General features: G+C 37.6%; 1 protein-coding gene and 1 long non-coding RNA gene across 6 annotated transcripts in view; one reads left to right on the forward strand and one right to left on the reverse strand.

The window, feature by feature from the left end:
* The first annotated feature begins 919 nt into the window (after window positions 1–919).
* Window positions 920–23,408, forward strand: part of LOC124279209 (dual specificity tyrosine-phosphorylation-regulated kinase 1A-like) — a 98,481-nt gene continuing 75,992 nt past the window's right edge. For 2 of the 5 annotated variants that reach the window (XM_046715008.1, XM_046715009.1), the window contains exon 1: window positions 12,287–13,127. In XM_046715008.1, coding sequence (XP_046570964.1) covers window positions 12,986–13,127 — 142 coding nt within the window. In that variant the 5' untranslated portion in view covers window positions 12,287–12,985. Of the gene's footprint in view, window positions 1,178–12,286; window positions 13,128–23,408 lie in introns of those variants that run through there. The other 3 variants (XM_046715012.1, XM_046715013.1, XM_046715011.1) reach the window with 2 other exon arrangements.
* Window positions 10,479–12,126, reverse strand: LOC124279212. The gene is made up of 2 exons (XR_006899326.1): window positions 12,018–12,126; window positions 10,479–11,669 (listed from the first exon to the last, which is right to left on the reverse strand). It is a non-coding gene; the product is annotated as an uncharacterized LOC124279212 (long non-coding RNA).

Consider the following 23,408-nt stretch of genomic DNA (forward strand, 5'->3'; position numbering starts at 1 on the left):
ATGAGCATGTATTTACAAAACCCAACATCTCTACATATACACACTCAATGAGCCGTGAAGGCATCGGCAAATGAACCAGCCGTTAAACTTGTGTGCACACCCACCCGCACTGACTGGGTTCGGTATCCCGGCTGCTTCGTTTCTGGGCAAGTAAACCCAAGTACACAATATTGCACTTTTGATTTGCGATTGTACGCTTATAATTTTGTTAATATGTTTTTTCATAATCAGCAATGTATATTATATGTCAGGAACAAGTGATAATTGTGTTTTAATTATGTTTGATTTTTGGGTTGCATGTGACCTTTAATATAAAATATCTGCACTTTTTTGGCAAGTAAGAGTTCAAACAACAGTCTTCGTAGTTTGTATTTCCTTTGAAATGTATATAATATTTAATTGACCAACTGGTTATTTTTAACAAACTGAATTTCTAATAATAATAAATAAATATTTATAAAAAGCTGATCTCAAATAATACCAGAGATCATATAATATTATATATGGTCTCTGATAATACCCACTATTCTCAAGCCGCCATATAGCTGGAATGATGCTGAGTGCGGCGTAAAACTAAACTCACTCACTCACTATTTCTCAAATAGTAGTAACTTGTCATTTGTACTGTAGACATTCGTACATCCATGCTATTTGACACTGAAAAAATGTTGCAACTAAATCCTTCATTCGTTGCAGAATCGTGAATAGAAATAAATCCCACGCTGTAAACATCACTGTCACTATAGTAACAAACCTACGCGGGAGAGTGAATTCCGTAAGAAAGGTCGCCAGTGCGTGTCAACTAACCTCGTTTAACCATTTCCCATCAGGCTGATCCTGCTACTGGATAAGCGACGCCGTCGCTGCTCGTGGAATTAGCCGCCATTTTGAAATCCGACAATTCCCGAATGGAGAAAATACTGTAGCAACGGTCCTTGATTTTTATATTTTTTTGTTTGGGCCTATTTTCTACGTCCCATGTTTCAGTGAAAGATTTATTTCACACCAGAGAAGGTTACTAAGCCGCCTGATTGTGTAAATGTGATGGCCAATTCAAATCCGCCATTTGCGCGCCATTTTAGATCACAGAGGCCAGGTCAAGTTGACTCCTGTTAGGGAAAGGGTACAACGAAAGGATTTTTAACTGGATTGTACACAATACGGCAACTATTTTAAGGTGAGTGGTTTATTTCGACTAAGATATAGGATATTCTTAAAGATTGAGACACGCGATCGCAGTAGATGACCTAAATTCTCATGCTGTGCTACGGAAGACATGACTTTGCAATCGCATCTTGTTTGTGTTTTCATGTCAGCCCTATCGCGCGATCCACGTTTTTGTAAATAAATGTCGACATAAATTGATATTTGGCATTTTTAGACTTAGAACATTCTTTATTTAATGTTAAGAACATTTAATTTAATGAAACGTTTCAGAATTAAGACCTATGTTCATGTTGATATCGTGATGAAAATCTGTTTCGTTGCTGAGACCGAGTCTGGACTTGTCACAAACACATGATCGATCTGAATTATCGTTTATCGTTTTGTATCAACTCCGTTTTCCCTACAAACGAAAACATGGTATTTGGATAAGTTTGTCGTTTTGATTCCCGATGTCCTAGTATTTAATGTTGACGATATAATTCATTCATCTGTATGCATCTAAATTGAATTGAGCGCCATAACTCAGAGTATGCATGTCTTAGCTTCCGCAGTCTTCGCTGCTTATACATCGATTTCAGCAAAGTTATTGTTCCTTGTATTTTCATATCAGTCAAAATAAATGCACCATGAGTTAGCGGAAAATAATGTCCAGTGTAAAATTACAAGTTAATTCTAACATCGTCAAACTTTCCCAAAACATCAGTGTCGTTGGTGCGACCTTAGCAACCTAGGGAATGTGTACGGACTGTATTTCGTCCTAGAAACGTTGCAGTGTTTTATTGATTAAACACGGAATCATTAAATCATTAGAAAACTGGGACATGCACGTTTTGTCAACGTAAACCTTTCATTTTTATGTACGGTGCAAATTTGTTCCCCAAAACACGAATCTAAATCTCAAGCTCTGACGCTGTCTCGATAATCACATGGTTATGTTTTGATAGGGATGAATGGCCTCCCGTCAGCTGATATCCTCAGACGATGGAGGTGCCTGTGAATTTGACAATGTTTTTAGGAGCATGGTTAATTTTGATGCACAAAACGCAGTTCCGGTTATCAAATTTAGTATGCATCTCCAATGAATGTATTTTGGTTTATTTTCATTTGTGAATGTTCAACACTGTTGAAGCTGTTCCATCAATCGGTACATGCCCCCCTGTTAACATTGTAAACTGTTGATTGTTGATATGTATTGGCATTTTGACTATTATCACCGGGAGAGGTCATTTGTGCCTTTAAATACAAATGCAGAATTTTAATTCTGTGCTCAACAAAGAACATATGTATGATCTGTGGAACTAAACGATTATGTAGAGGCACATGTTACCAATTCATCATTAGTTTCACATATTTATTGTTGGTGAGATTTTTCTCATGGCGATTAATTACATTTATCATCCAAAACTTTGTTCGCCAGGAGATATCGCTTGTGTGAGATCAAACGATATCTCCTAGGAGATATCGTTTTGACAGTAGATTTTGTACAATGCTATGACGTCATGTACTTGATGACGTCACAATGCTATGACGTCGCTGCACTGCAAGTCTAATGGCAGTACCATGTTCAGAGATGTACATTTTTCATTGAAAATTAATGAAGAGTGATTTTGGATGATAAATAGAATCTCACCCTCGTGTCTTCTGATATCAAATATATCAACACTCGTTGATAAAGTAAAAATATCCTCGGCAAGCCTCCGATATTTGTAACTTTATCAACTCGTGTTGATATGATTGATATCAGAAGACACTTGGGTGAGATTCTCTATGTCTTGTAGCTTTGCTGTGCATGGATATTGATAACACAGTCTTCCAAACTCTTCTGATGAGTGAGTCAGTATTATGACATCAAACGCATTTATTCCGTAAATGTGACCACGTGTCTTTCATGCTACAAGTCAGTTGTTTGTCATATCAGGGGTGGAAATAACTTTAAAATTGCTAGTGTACTCCGGTACAGTGGCACATGTAAAATCACTTGCCCTGATCATTTTTCCACTATACTGGCCGATTTTCTTGTTGATTTTTTAAATAAACAACATAATTAACATTGGAAAGTCAACTGGACACGGTACAGTGTGATATGCAAATTTGCTTGAGCGACAGAAAAAAACACTGGACTGGGGCGTCGGGCAATGGGTTATTTCCGCCCCTGCATGTGAAGATAAGGTTTCCAACACACAATCCATAGAGTTGTAAAGCTGGTTATCGTTACATTTTGTCAGATCGATAATCGCTAGTGTCGTTTGGACGGTCATTTCATAGTCAAATACCTACGTTAGCGAACAAACTTCCGGGATGTTGTCAGCACGTGTCAATTGTTAACGCTAGCAAGTTACTTACATTTGCAGCGTCTTTGGATCATCAAGTATCCAATCATTATATGTTTTTGATCGGCCATTACAATTCCCGTTCATTCAGAGTGTTCAGTATAAGAAAACATGACAAGGTAGAATAAAACGTTTTAAAGTATGTGCATCCAATAATGATTATTTCCGATTATCGATCTGCAGTTTATTTGTAATCGACAATCGTTTATTTTGACTTAGATCGAACGATTAACCGCTCCTACGATTAATCGCTCCAGCACTATAGAGTATGTGTCGACTGCAGTAGGGACTGGGTAGCCAGACTGTGTGGACCAACATTCTTCACACCATCAACCACTTGTCACTTAGCAGGCCTGGATTTGACACAATATATTATTGTGCAGTGTTGCATGAGCTTAATTACAGCATTATGCAATACTCAATACTAAAAGTATGTAAACAAGCAGTTTCTCAAAAATATTCTCATGATCTTTACGCAACACTTAACACAGGGATTTATCCAGGATTCTTAACTAGGCGCCTAACACATAATGTTCAACTTCAAGAAATAAAATTAATAAAATCAAAGTATGGATTAAGTTATCTCTGCTTAACATGAATTGGTAAATTTGTAATTCACTTCTGAATATTTAGACATTTCCTGCACATTTGCTGCCAAATATCTGCATTTGATCAGGTTTAGTCCTAGTATTGATAGTAACATTTGTATGTTGGTTAAATAATATGAACTGTTAACTCCAATTTACATTTGTATTTTGTCTAAATGCGTGAGGGGCGGTGGGTTAGCCTAGTGGTTTAAGCGTTCGCTCGTCACGCCGAAGATACGGGTTTGATTCCCCACATGGGTACAATGTGTGAAGCCCATTTCTGGTGTCCCCCGCCATGATATTGCTGGAATATTGCTAAAAGCAGCGTTAAACCAAACTCACTCACTCACTCACTAAATGCTGCAGACACCTATTGAGGGGACACAGCATCTCCAGGCTGACAGACATCCTTGTACATGTTCCTCAATATAGTCTGTAATAGAGCAGGGTAGTCTGTATCAAAGTCCATCAACCACATTATTTTCCGTTCTGCCTAGCTCTTTCAGCAATGCTAAAGCCCTAAATGAAGCAGATCTAGAATCTCCCTTCTCTCTGGGGCTCCTTTTTAATTTTAAAGGAATTGTTTCTATCATAAATACAAATATTCAGAGACTAAACACTAGTCTAAGAGCAGGGTTGCAACAAACCCACTATGGGGCTAAAATGATTTGTTTCACAGTTGCTGGGTAATGGATGGGAATATTGCAGATATTTACTATGGTTTATTATTACATTTATAAATGTGTTTATGTAAATTATAATATTATATTAAACTTGTTTTTGGAAATAATTACATTAAATGTTTTAAAAACTGATTTTTGCGACAATTACATCAATACATATATGACAATATAGGAAGGAATAAAAGAGTAAAATTTCATCATCATGTTTATAGATGTACCAGTATTTCAAGGCATTTTAAAGATATGGTAAAGGGTTCTTGGGTCATGGTTGTAGCTCATACTTACTAAGTTAGAATTTTATGTAAACTCAACTGATCTACCTTTTTGTCAACTATGTTTGTGGATTTAACCATGTTAGAAATCCCAAGTATAAGACTGACTGACTGACTGAGTTTGGTTTTACGCCGATTTTAGCAATATTTCAGAAGCATCCTGGCGGGGGACACCAGAAATGGGATTCACACATTGTACCCATGTGGGGATTCGGACCCGGGTCTTCGGCGTGACGAGCCAATGCTTTAACCACTAGGTTACCCCACCGCCCCCCAAGTATAAGAAAGGAGTAGTGGCCAGTTGTCAGCCATTTGAATACAGCAATCAGTTGTCAACTTCCATTTGGGTTTTGGACCAACACTAGTTGCCGAATTAGGTCATTATATCACCTTTTGGGTGACTTTGTAACTCCCAGTTATCTATAAGTAATGGGTTTGAGTTGTTGTACGCTGCGTTCAGCCATATGATAATTAAATACTACCCATCAAAAGTTTAGACTTGAAGCACTCACTATATGTTATGTATATATATGGTTGCATCGAAGATGAATTTCTCCACTTAGTTGGGGGAACCAAGTGCAAACCTTATGCAGATGAACTGCGCAAAGAAAAATTGCTGGAAAGCATGTGCAAATATCATGCATGTGAACAGCTGTGTTTTTGTGTAAAGTTTTGTTAAGAATTCGCCAATTTTCACTGAGTTTCATCATTTATTGCACTCATTACAATTATCTTTCCGTTACGAATTTTTACAATACATCAGTTCATGTGTAAACAGTACCTTTAAACAGTATGGAATATTTTGCAAAATCTAGTTTGGAACAGTTGACAAACTAAACTAAACTTTTGATGAGTAGTATATAACAGCAGTCTGTAAATAATCATTGGTGGACCAGACAAACCAGTGATTGGCATCATGAGCATCGATCTACACAATACAGGCCGGTATAGTGGAAAAATGATCAGGGCAAGTGATTTTACATGTGCCACTGTACCGGAGTACACTAGCAATTTTAAAGTTATTTCCATCCCTGATACAGGATGTGATGCCTTTCTAGTAATAATCCTGATCTAACAGACCAAAACCATTAAGATATATTGACTGAATATCACTTATCATTAGCATTGTTCAGGTTAATGAAAATAATGTAGATTGATTTGGTTTGGGTTTCTTACCATAGTCAGTCATAAATTTTTCATTTAATTCCAATGATAATGTATTTTATTGGTTCTTGTTTAATGCCGTACTCAGCAATATTCCAGCTATATGGTGGCTGTCTGTAAATAATTGAGTCTGGACCAGACAGTCCAGTGATCAACAGTGAGTGATTGAGTTTAGTTTTACACCACACTCAGCAATATTCCAGCTATATGGTGGCTGTCTGTAAATAATTGAGTCTGGACCAGACAGTCCAGTGATCAACAGTGAGTGAGTGAGTTTAGTTTTACACCGCACTCAGCAATATTCAAGCTATATGGTGGCTGTCTGTAAATAATTGAGTCTGTACCAGATATTTCAGTCATTAGCAGCACGGGCATTGATATTCGCAATATGGATACATTGACATGTGTCAACCAAGTCAGCGAGCCTTACCACCTAATCCAGTTAATACCCTATTACGACAAGCGTGGGTTGCTGAAGACCAATTCTAACCCAATTGCATATATTGATGCTTATGCTGTTGATCACTGGATTGTCTGGTCCAGACTCGATTATTTACAGACCGCCACGATATAGCTGGAATATTGCTGAGTGCGGTTTTAAACAATAAACAAACAAAAAACCTATTGGTTTACGGTGTGACATTAATAGAGTCATATCTAGTCTTTACAATTTTTTAAATTACTATGCTGTTATCATATATTTGTATTTTGCAATGCAGATGAAATACTGAATTATGTACATTTCAAGTATTTGCTATGAAGTTATGAACTGAAATTCAGTTCCTGAAGGATTAGTGAGATCTTGTTTAGTTTGTATTGATAAACTACCAAGAATCATACACGGTATAAACAAGGCTTAATGAAATTTATTTTGCATGTGATATTTTGACATTATTCCACAGTTTGTGATGAAACAAGATTATGCAAGTAACCTATGAAAAAATGTGAGTTGCTCATGAATGAAGTGTTATCAGAAATTGATAATATTTATCAGTCGTCCCATTTCTGGGTTGTTGTCACCATCAGCTGAAGTAAGCTTTCATTTGTGGTGTATAGTCTGTGTGGTGTTCATACATTCCCGTGTGAACGAAAGCTGTGTAGGGTGCCCTGTCTGTCCAGTGTGGATGGAGGGAGGGAGGTCAGTTCTGAGAACAGCCTCCTAGACAAAGGTGCACTGACCTCAACTGTACACAGTTAGAGGGACCAGTCATTGTAGCATTTTGGCACGTCTGTAGGCCAGTGTTACCGCTCTGCTATGCATCTGTACAGACAATGATTGATGTATTTGATAAGGGGATATGATATGATCTTTATTGTATATAACAATTTGATATTCAGCATCTGTTGTAGTTATGACTTCTGCATTTTTAGATTTATACACAGGATTCTGTCTCCTGGCAAATTATTGTTCAAAGTCTTGTTTTAATAAGTTCACAGGAATTTTGACATTTTATATTGGTGTTGCATTCAATACATTGATTGATTTATTCCACAGCATTTAAAGCTCTTCCTCTTCATTGACCATTTTGTCAGTAAAGCAACTATTTATGTGGGTCATCAATTAATTACAACTTTTTCAACACAAATTTGGATTTTTAATTGCCAGTGTCAAAATATTGAAATTTTCTATAGAGAGGGTAAGCCTGATGTACAGATTATTTGTTCGAGTGTGTGTGCATATGTTAAACCCAAACCCATTCATCCTCTTGCAAAGTTGTGTTTATAAATTACTTATGTGAAAAATGTAAGATTCATATAATGGTGCCAATATCACAATGCTCAAAATGTTTGGTGGATGATCACGTTCTCTTCAAATGAGCCTCAAATATCAGTGAGTGAGTATAGTTTTATGCCGCTTTGAGCAATATCACAACAGAGGACACCAGAAATGGGCTTAACTCATTGTACCCATGTGGCTTATTGAAACCGGTCTTCAGCTTGACAAGCAGACACTTTAATCATTAGGCTACCCCACCACTCCCTCAAATATAAGATAACCTTCCACTAGGGCTGCGCAATATAACCGGTCCAAACATGAACACGATACGTATTGCGATATGCTGATCGAAAACCGGTATTTTGACATGCATTCGGAAAACTTCGTAACACCAGGAAATCTTCGGATATTTTCAATCGTTCCTTTCCTTGTTTCATTTGTGCCAAACATTATTTACATTTATACTTTGTCATCATTAAACGTTTTTATCAAAGCCTAGTCAAGCATAGTGATTTTGTTCTGTTTTTGCTTTATAAATCAAGCATTAATTCGATAATAAGTAGTTTTTGTTAAAAAAAACCTTCTTGCAATATATTGCAATACATATCGCAATATATGCTTTCGCATCGCAATATATCGCAATATGAAAATTCTATGCAATACCCACCCCTACCTTCCACTAAGCCTGTGGTCTCTAGTAACTGACTGCCAAAGGCAAGGGTAGAAATACTTCTGTATTTTGCCCAGCGAAATGATCATCCACAGAATTACTAACTACATTCTGATATTAGCAGAGGCTGTCATGAATCAACACAAGACTAAGATTTATCCATGAATCTGTACTAAGTGCTCCTGGCAGACAGATTGGGGGAAAGTTATAATTATGTCCAAGACTGAAATTTTGGTTTGGATTTCTGTATGATTTTTGAAGTTGAGTTATTTTAACATTATATTTTATGACTATTCAAAGCAAAAATATAACAATAAGCATCAAAATTTTCAGTATGTTTTTCCTGATAATATGAAATTTACATCATGTTAGCATCCTCACAGTGCCAAAAAATTAGTAATTATATATCTTAAGATGACTTTTAACCAATCATAGACCTCAGGGAAGATCCAGAGAAGTCACTGCTTGCCATCTCTAATATTTAAGCCTAAAAAAAAAATGTTGAGGTTCCGATTACCCGACCGACCCTTGAATTCTGGCTCCGACCCTAGTTTTTTTAGACTTAGGTGTGTGAATAAAATAAGCTTTCAGATGTCATTGTTTTTTCCAGGCACCATAGGACATTGGTCATTCTGATAAAGAAAGTCGACATGATAGCCGCAAGCTTGATTGAATAAATAAGATCGTACTTTACTTCTTAAAAAATGTATTTAAAAAAATCCACCCTACCTACCTACCCTAAATTTTAAAGAGGTGTAATCTGTGAGTGGAATTTTAGAATTCTGGAGGACTGATCTGGTGATCAAGCTATGCTGAGGGTTTTACATAGCTCTTCGAAACTGGGAGTCCTGGGGACTCAGGGCATATTTTTTTTGAGAGTCCATTTCCAAAATTTGGGGTCCATCAATTTGCATTAAATCAATGATAATGAATGCTTCCCATTTGATAATGATTATGTTATGATATGTGTTACTTTCAATGTCATTAGAATAATGATTGTAAATAGAATGTTTATATTTTAATATGGGATATCATTACAAACTCAGGACATTCTTTCCCAGAAAAAAATTATATTGCCTCCACAAGGATGCACAGGATTTTAGTTTGGGGGTACTCCACCAAATTTCTGCGTCCAAAACGCAGGAATCTTGCATCCCGTAAAACCCTGTATGCTATGTGTCAAAATATATTCCTCAATAGCAGTCAGTTGTTCTATAGTTTTACTCTTACTATTACTTTTTTTAGATATATAAAGTATACTTAATACAACATTCTAATATATTATTTCTGATATCCAATTACTTTCACAAGAAATTTATTCTGGCCATAGTAGTGACTAGACTGTATCACAGTCCCTCCCTTTTCCGTTTAGCCTTTTCTGCAAAATTAATAACTGTTATTGAAGTAAGTCTAGATTTCCCGAGGTTTCAGATGATGATGTACTTTTACACTGTACATGTATAATCTTACGTATTATACAATGTATGGTTGCTGTTTTTGCACATCCACAAATTTTTTTAAGCAAAGTGATTTTCGACGGGACAATTTCTTCTGTTTATTCCTTCAAAATTATTAGAATTTATATTATTGGATATTTCTTAAGTCAATCATGGGTATTTCAATGATAAAACATGAGTAGAACTGATGTCTATTTCCTGTTTACTTTCCAAGACAAATACACACAGTAATTGTAATTTCTACTTACAATACTGCATAGTGTACTCCATTGGAATTTGTAAATAATTATGTAAACTCATTATATTCCTATCCTAGTTTCACTCAATCATGTTGACAGACCTGCTTGCAAAGTATTAACTGGGATGCAGCTGTCATAGTTCATAACAAAATTCTGAAAACCAAAAAGTTTTCATAAAGTCAACAACAAAAATTCCAAAATCAGATTTTATACTGTTGAAATATATTTGTCATCGATGTATTTTTTCCCTTGTGTATGGCTGAAATACTGCCTATGTGACGATAACTTTCACTTGCACACAAGTCAACATTGTGGGCTCTTGTGCTTTCATAACCGTCTGTTCTGATATGAATAGACTAGTACTGTTTCCTTTGTTTATTCATAGTTTTAACAGTTATATTGGGATTGAGATATATTTATTATACACCAGTGACCTTTGACCTGATATATGCTAATTACATCGTGGCTGGTGTGATGCAATGAGAACCTATTCTGTGGACTTGGACTGGACAGTTGAAATTCCTCACATACTTGCTTGATGAAAGCACACTGGTTCTGTGGCCTGTGTTGGGTCAGGCAAAGATATTGTTGACCAGACCTCTGATGCAATGGCTCAATAAACCAGGCTGGCCTTCTGTTGAGACTTTGTTAATTGCTGGTCCATTCAAGGCTGCCATTGTCCAGGCAGTGATGTAACAATTGTATCCCTGGCAGCTTCACTATAGCGCCAGCTTCAGCTTGTTGTGTTTAATCCTGCTGAGCAGATTGAGAATTCTGTTTGGTTTCATTTGTTTACTTTTTCAAGTACAAAAATATGAAAGTTTCTATTGTCATCTCAGTGCCTTTCTTTGGGCAGGATTGCTTGTCCTCATTATTAGGACATTCAGCTCTCCTATGGCATTTTCCTTTGATTAAGTTGACAGCAGGGAGTCTTCCTCACTATAAGGACATCAGCTGATCACAGGCCAATGTGTCACCTCAGTATTGCTCTGATGTTGATGACTACATGGCTGCCTCACTATAAGGACATCAGCTGATCACTGGCCCATGTGTCACCACAGTATTACTCTGATGTTGATGATTACATGGCTGCCTCACTATAAGGACATCAGCTGTTCACTGGCCCATGTGTCACCTTTTGATGTCCTGAAGAAAATGTATTCACAGTTTCCTCACTATAAGGCCTTCATCTGACCACTGAACCATGTGTAGTGTTTTTAAAGATCAGTAGTTGACCAGCTGCCGAGGGGTCAGTGAAGCATGACTGTCTCTGGGCTGGCTGTCCGAAAATAGATGCCTGCCTATCCCCATAATTTGATATGACCCTTGGTCCTTCATTCATGGATGTATTCTCATGGGACCTTTCACTCACTGCAATCCAATCTGAAAAACAAGATGAAAGTAAATACAGAGAATTATGGGAAATCTGAATTCATATGGTCTTAGAGGATTTGCTTCCAATTTTAAAATCCACCCTAATATAAAAAAAAGTATATTTTTTTGTCAATTTGAGAGTAAGAATGGAATCATAATGAAAAACTTGTTGAAAATAAAACCAGCACATGACTTGCATTCAAATGAAACAGTCCTCAAAATAATGTGTCATGTTGCAAATAACAGAATTTGAAGTTGTCTTGGACAAGTCTGAGTAGATGTGGTTCAGTCCTTCTCATCAGTATTCAGTGGGTGTTGTGGATGCTACTACTATCTTGATGTACAGCAGCTTTATACCAGCTGTGTTGCAGGTAGACTAGAGAGAGAGGACAGGCCCCTAGTACCAGAGTCCTCAGCTTCCCAAAATAGCTCTCAGCCTTGCTTCATTATATTCACCCTAGACAGATAACAGCTGACGAAGAGCCTTTGTTACGTCCGCCCTGATTGGTCAATTATTAATATGGCTGGAGGGGCAGGAATCTGTGGGCCAATTATGGTGTGTGAGAGTTACTGAGAGACGGAGGTGGTGAGTGGCTGAAGCAGTCCCAGTAATCAGGTCAGCTTGAGCTCAGAGAACTGAAGAAGAGGCTGAGGGGATTACTGGCTGTATTCTCATACCTACATATCTACATACTGTGTACATGGGGCACCAGCACCCTCACGGCCCCTACACAAACCTTCCCGGCTTCCCTCGGAGACAGGACAGCCTTGGACATCCATGACACGGCCATCTTGTGTGTGATGATCGGACCTGCTCTGTGGAATACAGGCCTTCAGCAGAAGAATGTGAGCAAGTGACTGGCCCCCCTCCATCCATAGTGCTGTATCAACCAGGCTAGCATGAAGAGACCTCGATACACATACGCCCAAGTGGGTCATCCACCTGATTCAGAAAAACACTCAGCTCAGTGAATAACTCGTGATATCACATGGCCTGCGTTCATCCAACTTGGGCTGAGTCTTGTTCTTGCTGAGGATACAGTGTGGTGGTTTTTTGTGTGTGATTGTGTTTAAAAAGTTGATGGCATGTCATTTAGCAGTGAGATCACATGAAGGGGGAAACTCTCATGACCTGATGTAGAGAAATTTTGGGGGAAGGTCTCAAAAGGTGGATTTTGTTTTTGTGATATCTAGCGACACGTTGAATAACAGTGAGGTATATGCTGTGATATATTGATATACCTGAGGATATACACTGGATATATACTGGGTTGTGGAATTTCTGTATCGTGAATTTCTTGGAGTTTGGTTGTGGATATTCCCGGATGGTACAGGAGAAGAAGGCAACACTCGCTTCGTTGGATATGGAAAGTAACGGATTAGCGGACGATTGCGTTCAGTTTGTGAACAAGACGCTGTGGTTGCAACACGAACAGGAGGCCTATAAACAGACCATGCGACTCAAACGTTAGTATCATCATTTTCTCACACAATTTCATGTTAAGAGGGGCGGTGGGGTAGCCTAGTGGTTAAAGCGTTGGCTCGTCACGCCGAGGATCCGGGTTCGATTCCCCACATGGGCACAATGTGTTAAGCCCATTTCTGGTGTCCCCCGCCGTGATATTGCTGGAATATTGCTAAAAGCGGCGTAAAACTAAACTCAGTCAGTCAGTCATGTTAAGATGGGACATATGGGTGGACGAATCGTTTAAGAAACCACAATTCGCAGTACACGTCAGAAACTATTGTCTTTGTTATTTCCGACACAGTGAATGTGTTTCACCAAACTGGCAAACATCTCACACACTAAACTAACACATCCTCATATGACTAATATACTGAAATTAATTTCAGTATATGTCATTTTCCAAAATTTATCCTAAAATTCCGTGATTTAAAAAAAATAACCCCGAAATAATGTAAAAATTTCATCTTTCAATCTAGTTAGTGAGCCTTGTCAGCCAAGTAAAAATATATCCGCCTCTGTGAAGCCTTCACGTGTCACCACAGATGTGCTTTGAGAAACCTACAGGATCTTAACATTACGGAAAGGTAGGGTGTTGACAATCTGGTTGCTAGGTGAAGCCATTTGACCTGTTCAGGTATCAGCTGTTTCTCTAGGTGCTTGATTCATTGATAGAGTGGTGAGTAACTGTAGCTAATTTCATCAGTGTGGGCTGCATGAGAAGGGTGTTAACTATGTGTGTGTGTGAGACATAGAGAGACAGAGAGAGAGATTACTTTTATGTCACATTTAGCATTATCCCATTAATGTCACAATGGTGGACACCATCAATGTACTTCACACACTGCATCCATGTGGGGAATCGAACCGGGGTCTTCAGTTTGACAAGCAAACACTTAAACCACTGGACTACTCCACAGCCATCACTAGGGCTGTGTACTGGCAAATTAATTGTATCCCAATATATTGCAGTTCAGGTACCTTTATTGCCATGTACTGGGAGGTAAACAGATCGGTAAGAAAATATGTAAGACTTTGACCAGCAAACCAGTCTTGGTGTTTACAGAGATGCCAACTCATACGATTTTATCGTACTCGTTATGAAAAACAACAACACAAAATACGCAACTATGATAGTAGTTAAAAAAATGCATTAAATTAAATTATCAAATAGCATACGTACCATACACAAGCAAATCCAATCACATTTTATTCAGTATCAAGCTGTATGTGGATGCTTACTACTGATTTAGGTGAGTACACAGTTACTAACAAGCCCTTAGAATATCTGTATGTTTTTTATTGAATAAAACCTTTTGGAAATGTTAATGCCAATTTTGGCCCAAAAAAACACTAATTTTTGCGTCAGTTTTGGACCAAAATACCAATTGGGCTAAATTAGGGTTGGCATCTCTGTTTTTAACGCTGGTTAATGTGTCTACCATATGACATACCCTGTAGGTCAGAACTGGAGGTTAGTGGAACCCTGTAGAAGAAGCATCAGGTTTGTTCCCAAGGAAAAGAAATGAAAGTTTCCAGCTGACAGTTATATAACCTGATTTCACAAGTAATTTTTTATAAATTATCTCCCTTTAATGTCAGTTGACATTGGATGTATTTTCTGATTCTTTGTTTGTTTGGTTGCTGACATCAGATTCAGCCTATCCTATCAGATGGCCATAATTTAACTGCTGATCTGGTGACTGAGATTATCTTAACCTGAATTTGAGTCGGGTCAAACTGTTTGAAAGTTTGTGTAGTAGGGTCAACAAGGATGGTTATTCCCCTTCAAGGATAGATATATTGCCCAACAAGAATAGTTATTCCCCTTCAAGGATAGATATATTGCCCAACAAGAATAGTTATTCCCCTTCAAGGATAGATATGTTGCCAAACAAGGATAGTTATTCTCCTTCAAGGATAGATGTATTGCCCAATGAGGATAGATATATTGCCTTTGAAGGATACATATATTGCCAAACAAGGAAAGTTATTCCCCTTTAAGGATAAATATATTGTCTTTCAAGGATAGATATGTTGCCAAAGGAGGATGGTTATTTACCAATAAGGATACTTATTCCCCTTCAAGGATAGATATATTCCCCCACTCGAGAAGATACTCTGCTCAGATAGGTGTATTTCCCACCTATGGCATTTGTTCTCATGCTCAGATTGGTGTATTCTCCAGCTAGGATAGTTATTCCCCAGCTAGGATAGTTATTCCCCAGCTAGGACAGTTATTCCCCAGTTAGTAGAGTTCAGTAGCCAGTGGAGATAGTTCATGCCACGGCTAGAACTGTTCATTTCCCGGTCTGGAGTCATTATTCCTCTGCTAGGATAGATACAATCTACTTAAAACTCTGTCAACATGGACGATCATTGTTGGAAGCAGTTGTTGGTGAAACAGCTGTTCTCAGCCCACTCGTTATCCTCGACTCAGCTGCCCTGTGAATCATACCATTCAAGATGTAATGGGTGAATTTAGGAATTCAGCAAGTTTGCCAATATTGTTTCCCATAGACTGGGAAGCTGTTCAAGAAATGACTTAAACATGGCTTTGGATTTATTGAGTCACAAATACAATAAACTTATGTATGTGTAATTCTGCAAAAATGGTTAATTCAGTTCTTGTAAATAAACTAAGTCAACTATAGTACCTTCACCGACTGGTTATTAAATCAATAACACAAAATCCTGGCGACTTACATAATCTGTGACATCATTCAGTCCAATAATGCAGGTAAGACCAGCCCACCCTTTTAAAAGATTATCAGGAAACACTAGACCACCAGCGGGCGTAGTCTGATAGATTATTTTGGATTTATTGGAACATAGATACAAAAATAATAGTGTGGTTAGTCAATCAAATGACACGTGATCACCTACAATATATTGGAGGAAATGCTGTTTATCGGTAATTTGATTAAAATGTGAGTTTTCTTTCCTGTTTCTATTTTTTTTTTTTTTTTTTTTTTTTTCCTTCTTCTTCTTTCTTTTCATCTTCACTCTTTCTAAAATTGGTAATCTGCTGAGTGCTAAGTCTTCAAATATAACCCGTGTCGTTCTTCCTAAATGGCCTATGAGACAAAAGAAGTGATCAAATTGGAAGAGTAGTTGAAATAAACCTGCCTTTTCATCCCAAGTTATATTGGAGTGAGCCTAGTGACCAAAAAGCTTTGATGTCCACCAAACCCTCTTTGCCTAGGGGGGAATGTATATATATATACGAATCGAACCATACTGTGGTTAATCCTGCCTCTCCCACACCTAATCCCCTCAAGCCTCAGGGAATTAGACATATACTTGACAAAGAACAAGTCCACTGTGGTCTCCTTTCACTCCAATAACTATCAAGCTCCGCCTTGCTCCTTCCACCTTTGTGGGTGTCGTGACATCCATGTACTAGTGTGTGGGTGTCTATCTTTTTTGTTTGAACTACCATCAATTCTTACCTTACCTAACCACCACCCACCATCCCTCACTGCCTCCAACCCTCTCTCTCCCTCTCTCTGTCTCTCTCTCTCTCTCTCTCTCTCTCTCTCTTTTTCTTACTCTCTCTCTCTCTCTCTCTCTCTCTCTCTCTCTCTCTCTCTCTCTCTCTCTCTCTCTCTCTCTCTCTCTCTCTCTCTCTCTCATGTGAAAATATAAATGTATGAATAGCCTTCTATTACTTCTTCACCCCCAAGATCCAGCCTCACCCCACCCCTCCACAACTTCCTCGTTCACATGAACCCCCTCTCCCCCTTTAGATGTACCCCCCACCTACATTGTCCTGACCCTCCAACCATGGCCCCAGTGGGATCCCTGTTACTATGTAAACAGACATATGTGGGTCCCATGCTGTGAACAGGTGCCCCCTCCAACATGGCCCCTGCATGCTCCTACTTGTGTCTTGTGTGCCTTGATTCTAGGAAGTCTATTGTAGCCAGACAGTGGGTAGTTATGACAGGTCCCTACTTGCCTGTGATTACTCAATCATTGCCTGTATTATGCTGCTGGGAAGTCAAAGTCTCCACGCCCAAATTCCTTGCAATAATATGCAAGGCATCGATCATAACCTCAAACTTGACCTGATTTTTAAATGACAGCTATGCCTTTCAGTGTTTGAAATTAAGAATGTAAGGATAGTTCAACCAATGGTAATCTTATTATTTTACGGAATACCTCAATTAAAAACAAAACTTCAGTGATGCTATTTTTCGGAGCTGCCGTATTTTCATTTAAAAAAAAAATGTATGAATTTATTATTATTTCTATTATTATTTTCATCAAGTGAAAATTAAGACCTGTATCTCTGTTACACTTTGACCTACCAAACTACAGGTCACAGGACCCATCAAATAACAAATTTCAAAGACCTTCACATGAAATACTGTACATGTGTACTGTGTAACTTTACAGCCAATTATTGTCATAGCAAAATTTCCTGTCAAAATGATTCACAATGAGGATTATGTCAAACAAAATCTTTGAGACAGTGGATGTGACATTGAACCTCCAGGGGCACCTGCCCTGGGGGATGTGATCGAGATAAAACCCCATATAATTACTCCTTGTCTGTAGGTGTGAACACTGGATATGTCAAACACAAACCTGAGTTTGTCTGGGTTGAACTGATATCTCATTCCCTAGGGGTGAAACGGTACACCGCGGTATTAGCAGAACCGTGGTATTTTGCCTTTGGTTCAGTATACTGTAATGCAATCCCAAAAATTTTATTATTCTTTTTAAATCTTTTATACCTTTTCCAAAATGTCTAGAAATTGAATCATTTTGTCAAAATCTATGCGTTTCTTTTCTTTCTGTATTATGATCATATTTCATATACCGAACGGACCGAACCAAAGGTCTTGTACCCCAATACGTACCGTACCTTGGAAAGAGCGTACCGTTTCACCCCTATCATTCCCTCGCCTGTCCGGATGCATGTCCATGATAGTAGAGGTGCACAGTGGTACCAATGTACAACGATTTTATATATTTCCACAATATGCTGAGAAAATCTGCAGATCGCGTTTTTCAAAATCATACTTGTTTCCATGTTTTTTTTTATTTCATGTTCTAGTTATCCAAAACGATAACATGATCAGAAAATCGAAAAACAGAAGAATGCGTGCAATACCAATCTTCAAGTACATATTGCAAAATGTGAATCATTAATGCAATTAACTGCATTTTGAAAGTCAGGTCAATACCCACGACTACAAGACAAAACTGATATAGGCACACCCACTTACACCCACTCACTGTTATTGCATGCACAATGCCATTTAGAAAATGGTCAAGTGAAACATTGATATTTGTACCCTTCGTCAGATTCTTGAACTATATTGGGTTGAGTCCCATCTGAGTGTGGCAGTGGCTTGTTCTGTGTATTAACACGCATTCTATTTACTATCCCTACAAGAAAGGGATCCATATGACCTCCAAGTACTAATTTCAAGGGTTCTTTTAGGAAATAAAGTAAAAAATAGTGTACTGTAGTTTAAGATGTAATAATGATAATATACAACAGGAACTGTATGTTTCTTGTCATTATTTGTGTATATTTGTGCATATTGCATCATGCATGATGGCAGGTTTGGGAGTTCTACATACCGATGGGATACGAGTACATATTCCCTGGAATGTGAATACCACTATGACAGAATGAGTGATAAACATGACACGAGAATGTTGCAGCATTCTAGTCACTCGTCAACTTAGATGTCCACGCACTAGGCCATGGTGTCAAAACAAACCATTTAAATTTTTTGTTTTTAAACCATTTATATCCCTTGCCTCAGCTATGCTAGTAGCAATCGTGAACTCTTCTTACCAATGCCAAATATTTGAAGCCCTCTGTGACTAATGAGTTGGAGTATGTTTCTGTCAAGTAGCTAAGTATCGCCGTGTATCTTGCGATGCGATACATACGATACATAAGAACTAAGGAAACTTACTCAATGACATAATACTTAGGTGAGTAAAATGACTGAAATAAGCACATATTTGAAAGCAGTGGGTAACGGAAAATGAAATACCCACTCAACATTCATAATACCCACTCCCCAAAAATACAGTGGGTCCAGTACCCACATGAGCTAAATCTTATCTGGAGCTCTGAGAACTAAGGATTTGTATAACAATACATCAACACAGTAAGAAGTGATGTAATTACTTGCAACTTTACAGTGTCTCATACATTTGTGTATTGTTTTCTCAAAAAATATCTGGCCTAGTGGTTCAAGCATTTGCCGAAGATCCGGGTTCAATTCCCCACTTGCATACAAGCCCATTTCTGGTGTCTCTGATATTGTGGAGTAGTGCTGAAGTTAAGAGTGGAGTAAATTTATATAACCCATTTCTGGTGTCCCCTGTCGTGATATTCTTGGAATATTGCTAAAGGCGGTGTAAAACTAAACTCGCGCACACACTCACTCACTTGGGAAGACGTATTATCTTCAGAGTACTGTTTCATCCTCAGTAAGGACACATAAAGTTACAGCTCAGAATTCATTAGGCTTGATCTAAAAATAATTTAATTAATTTAACTCTTTCAACGCCAGTCAACCAGAGGCATTTACTGCCATGACACCGAGTTCCCAGAGACCCTGAGGTCATAGATGAAGCCTATGTTTATGAAGGAAATTATAAGCTTGTAAAACGTTATTGCTACTACATCCCATACACCATTTAAAAGATCTAATCCTACTGTTGATAAATATGAAGTTTATTTTTATAATATTATTCAAATAATACAACTACAACTTAAATAAATGTATTTTTGAATGAAAATGCAAGCTTACATTTATAACGTCCAGATAAACCCGCGAAAAGAAGCAAAACTATGGCGATTTTTTTTCCATTTGTGACATGTGATAACATGCCCGTGCCTTTTCTTTTATATTTTCATTTTTACGTCATCAGAAAATTATTATAAAAGATTTCTTAAATAATATGTATGGTAAGCCTATTTCCCGATATCTGTGGCTTTCCTTTCGGTAACATGACATAACAACGGAAAATACCTCCGTTTTCGAAGCCCGTGTGCATAACATGCGGGCGAATCGTTTGATGGCAGGCATCGTTAAGCTCTGAACATCAACAATATCACTGTACCCTTGCCAAGAGTATTTTCACAGTTGTAAGAAGCGATTTTATTGGATAAAGATTGGTTTCTAATGGCGCTTTTAAGCCACAGTCTGCTATAAGGGTCGTGATTGGTCAAAATCAGACCGTGACCTGAGGCAGCCAATCATATTCGACAATGGATACCTTCCTAAATGCTTGAAAACCTTCAGATTTAGACAAAGTTTTGGGTAAAATAATGCTATTCTGAACATATTAAGCAAGAAATCGCTACCTGTACGTAAATTATGGAACTTATTGGACGTATCGTGCTAGGTTATGACCTGTGACAAAAAGGCTTCATGTATATATTTTCGCATTAAACATCGTGTCCGCGTGAAGATTGGCGAGCGAGAGATGTCACTTCGTCAGTGACTTGACTTGCATTACATGATCGCACAAAAAGATGGAAATAGTAATTTTATATGTACGTTTGACAACTTTTATGAATGCTGTTGTTGATTTTATTCATTAGTTTATTCAATTTATTTAATGAATTCCTCGAAACATCGTTACTTTGCTCTTTGACAATGTTATTGTAGACCCGCTGCCGAAGCATGTGTCCGAGAATCGTTGTTTTCAATAACATTGCGAAAAATAGTTTATAATTTTAATTCTGCTGATAATATATGATAAATTGAAATTTAATAAGTGTTTTCAGACATTGTAAAATGTGATAGATTTAATATATGAATCATAAGTCAGGTAGGTTCCTAAAATTATGTCTCATTTTGACGTGACTACTGCCTGGCCGCTTAATCGGCCTCCGGTGTCTGGGGACTCATAACGTTGTGGCCGCTTAAGTGGCCTGTGGTGTTGAAAGGGTTAATTTAATTTAATTTAACATTTAATTTAACACAAATTTTAACACAAATTCCTGAAAAGGCATTAAAGTATTACTCTATTCTATTCTATTCTATTCTATTCTATTCTATCTCAGTATTCCAGAAAAGACACCAATAAGTTGTATCGCATTATCTTGGTAAAGACAATAATAAGTTGTATGACAGTATCCTGGTGAAGGCTCTAATTGCTTGATCTCGGTGGTGAGACAGCTACGACATATCTGCTTGAGACATACACCCCCACATCCACCATCATTCTGCAGCAGAGTAGCTGGGACTCACTGGAAATGAAAGCTTGATATAACAATACATCAATTTAACTCTTTCAACACCAGTCAACCAGAGGCATTTACTGCCATGACACCGAGTTCCCAGAGACCCTGAGGTCATAGATGAAGCCTATGTTTATGAAGGAAATTATAAGCTTGTAAAACGTTATTGCTACTACATCCCATACACCATTTAAAAGATCTAATCCTACTGTTGATAAATATGAAGTTTATTTTTATAATATTATTCAAATAATACAACTACAACTTAAATAAATGTATTTTTGAATGAAAATGCAAGCTTACATTTATAACGTCCAGATAAACCACGAAAGAAGCAAAAACTATGGCGATTTTTTTCCATTTGTGACATGTGATAACATGCCCGTGCCTTTTTCTTTTATATTTTCATTTTTACGTCATCAGAAAATTATTATAAAAAGATTTCTTAAATAATATGTATGGTCGCCTATTTCCCGATATCTGTGGCTTTCCGCTCGGTAACATGACATAACAACGGAAAATACCTCCGTTTTCGAAGCTTCGTGTGCATAACATGCGGCGAATCGTTTGATGGCAGGCATCGTTCGAAAGCTCTGAACATCAACAATATCACTGTACCCTTGCCAAGAGTATTTTCACAGTTGTAAGAAGCGATTTTATTGGATAAAGATTGGTTTCTAATGACGCTTTTTCGCCACAGTCTGCTATAAGGGTCGTGATTGGTCAAAATCAGACACGTGACCTGAGGCAGCCAATCATATTACGGCAATGGATACCTTCCTCGTAAACGAAAACCTTCAGATTTAGACAAACGTTTTGGGTAAAATAATGCTATTCTGAACATATTAAGCAAGAAATCGCTACCTGTACGTAAATTATGGAACTTATTGGACGTGGATTGCTAGGTTATGACCTGTGACAAAAGGCTTCATGTATATATTTTTCGCATTAAACATCGTGTCCGAAAGCGTGAAGATTGAGGCGAGCGAGATGTCACTTCGTCAGTGACTTGACTTGCATTACATGATCGCACAAAAGATGGAAATAGTAATTTTATATGTACGTTTGACAACTTTTATGAATGCTGTTGTTGATTTTATTCATAAGTTTATTCAATTTATTTAATGAATTCCTCAAAACATCGCTACTTTGCTCTTTGACAATGTTATTGTAGACCCGCTGCCGAAGCATGTGTCCGAATCGTTGTTTTCAATAACATTGCGAAAAATAGTTTATAATTTTAATTCTGCTGATAATATATGATAAATTGAAATTTAATAAGTGTTTTCAGACATTGTAAAATGTGATAGATTTAATATATGAATCATAAGTCAGGTAGGTTCCTAAAATTATGTCTCATTTTGACGTGACTACTGCCTGGCCGCTTAATCGGCCTCCGGTGTCTGGGGACTCATAACGTTGTGGCCGCAAAGTGGCCTCTTGGTGTTGAAAGGGTTAATTTAACACAAATTTTAACACAAATTCCTGAAAAGGCATTAAAGTATTACTCTATTCTATTCTATTCTATTCTATTCTATTCTATCTCAGTATTCCAGAAAAGACACCAATAAGTTGTATCGCATTATCTTGGTAAAGACAATAATAAGTTGTATGACAGTATCCTGGTGAAGGCTCTAATTGCTTGATCTCGGTGGTGAGACAGCTACGACATATCTGCTTGAGACATACACCCCCACATCCACCATCATTCTGCAGCAGAGTAGCTGGGACTCACTGGAAATGAAAGCGTGATATAATATTAATCAAGAATTCCAAAAATGTCTTTCTTTCCCGTTTGGTTCATATTTCTCCTTGATATGGGAACAGGTTTAGGTAACAGATGTATTTTGAGAAAGTATTGTGCGTCATTAAGTAGTTGATATATTTATGCTGTTGTATGATGAGATTGGACTGATGTCATTTGATATCTGAAAAATTGATTAGGGTAATTTTAATATCTGTCTCTGTGGTAACAGATCTGCAGATGACATGCATGTTTAAGTAAGGTCAGACCAATTTTTTTTCTTGTTTCTTGTTTTTCCGCTGGTCATATTTT

Source organism: Haliotis rubra, unplaced genomic scaffold, assembly GCF_003918875.1.
Source record: "Haliotis rubra isolate DU_JTF1 unplaced genomic scaffold, ASM391887v1 Scf248, whole genome shotgun sequence".
Taxonomy (NCBI): Eukaryota; Metazoa; Mollusca; class Gastropoda; order Lepetellida; family Haliotidae; genus Haliotis; species Haliotis rubra.